Raw genomic sequence first — 242 nt, 5'->3', positions numbered from 1 at the left:
TTCCCATCCCCGGTGTCGGCACTCACCGCGCCGGGACGAGGGCTGGGCACCTCATCCGAGTACCGGCCCCACTTCTGTGCCTGCTCCCGATATTCCTTGTAGGGTCCCTCGAACGCTTTCTTCACCTCCAGGATGTGGTAGCGGCAAATAGCCGAGACATCCACGTCTCCCCTGCAGGGACAGGTTTAGGGGGAACCACTACGGACACGGGGAACCTCCAGGTGTTGCCACATCCCCGTTGC

General features: G+C 62.4%; 1 protein-coding gene across 1 annotated transcript in view; it reads right to left on the bottom strand.

The window, feature by feature from the left end:
• Window positions 1-26: 26 nt before the first annotated feature.
• The window catches only part of LOC104524172 (semaphorin-4C), a gene marked incomplete at both ends in the record, with an annotated part of 1104 nt that continues 888 nt past the window's right edge, over window positions 27-242 (bottom strand). Inside the window, one exon of the mRNA XM_029084743.1 lies at window positions 27-171. Within this exon, the coding sequence (XP_028940576.1) occupies window positions 27-171 (145 nt within the window). The remainder of the gene's footprint in view (window positions 172-242) is intronic.

The sequence above is a fragment of the Antrostomus carolinensis genome, unplaced genomic scaffold (genome assembly GCF_000700745.2).
Source record: "Antrostomus carolinensis isolate BGI_N321 unplaced genomic scaffold, ASM70074v2 scaffold44674, whole genome shotgun sequence".
Lineage (NCBI taxonomy): Eukaryota > Metazoa > Chordata > Aves > Caprimulgiformes > Caprimulgidae > Antrostomus > Antrostomus carolinensis.
Note: the sequence above shows the minus strand (reverse complement) of the source record. Positions and strands in the feature narration are given on the sequence as shown.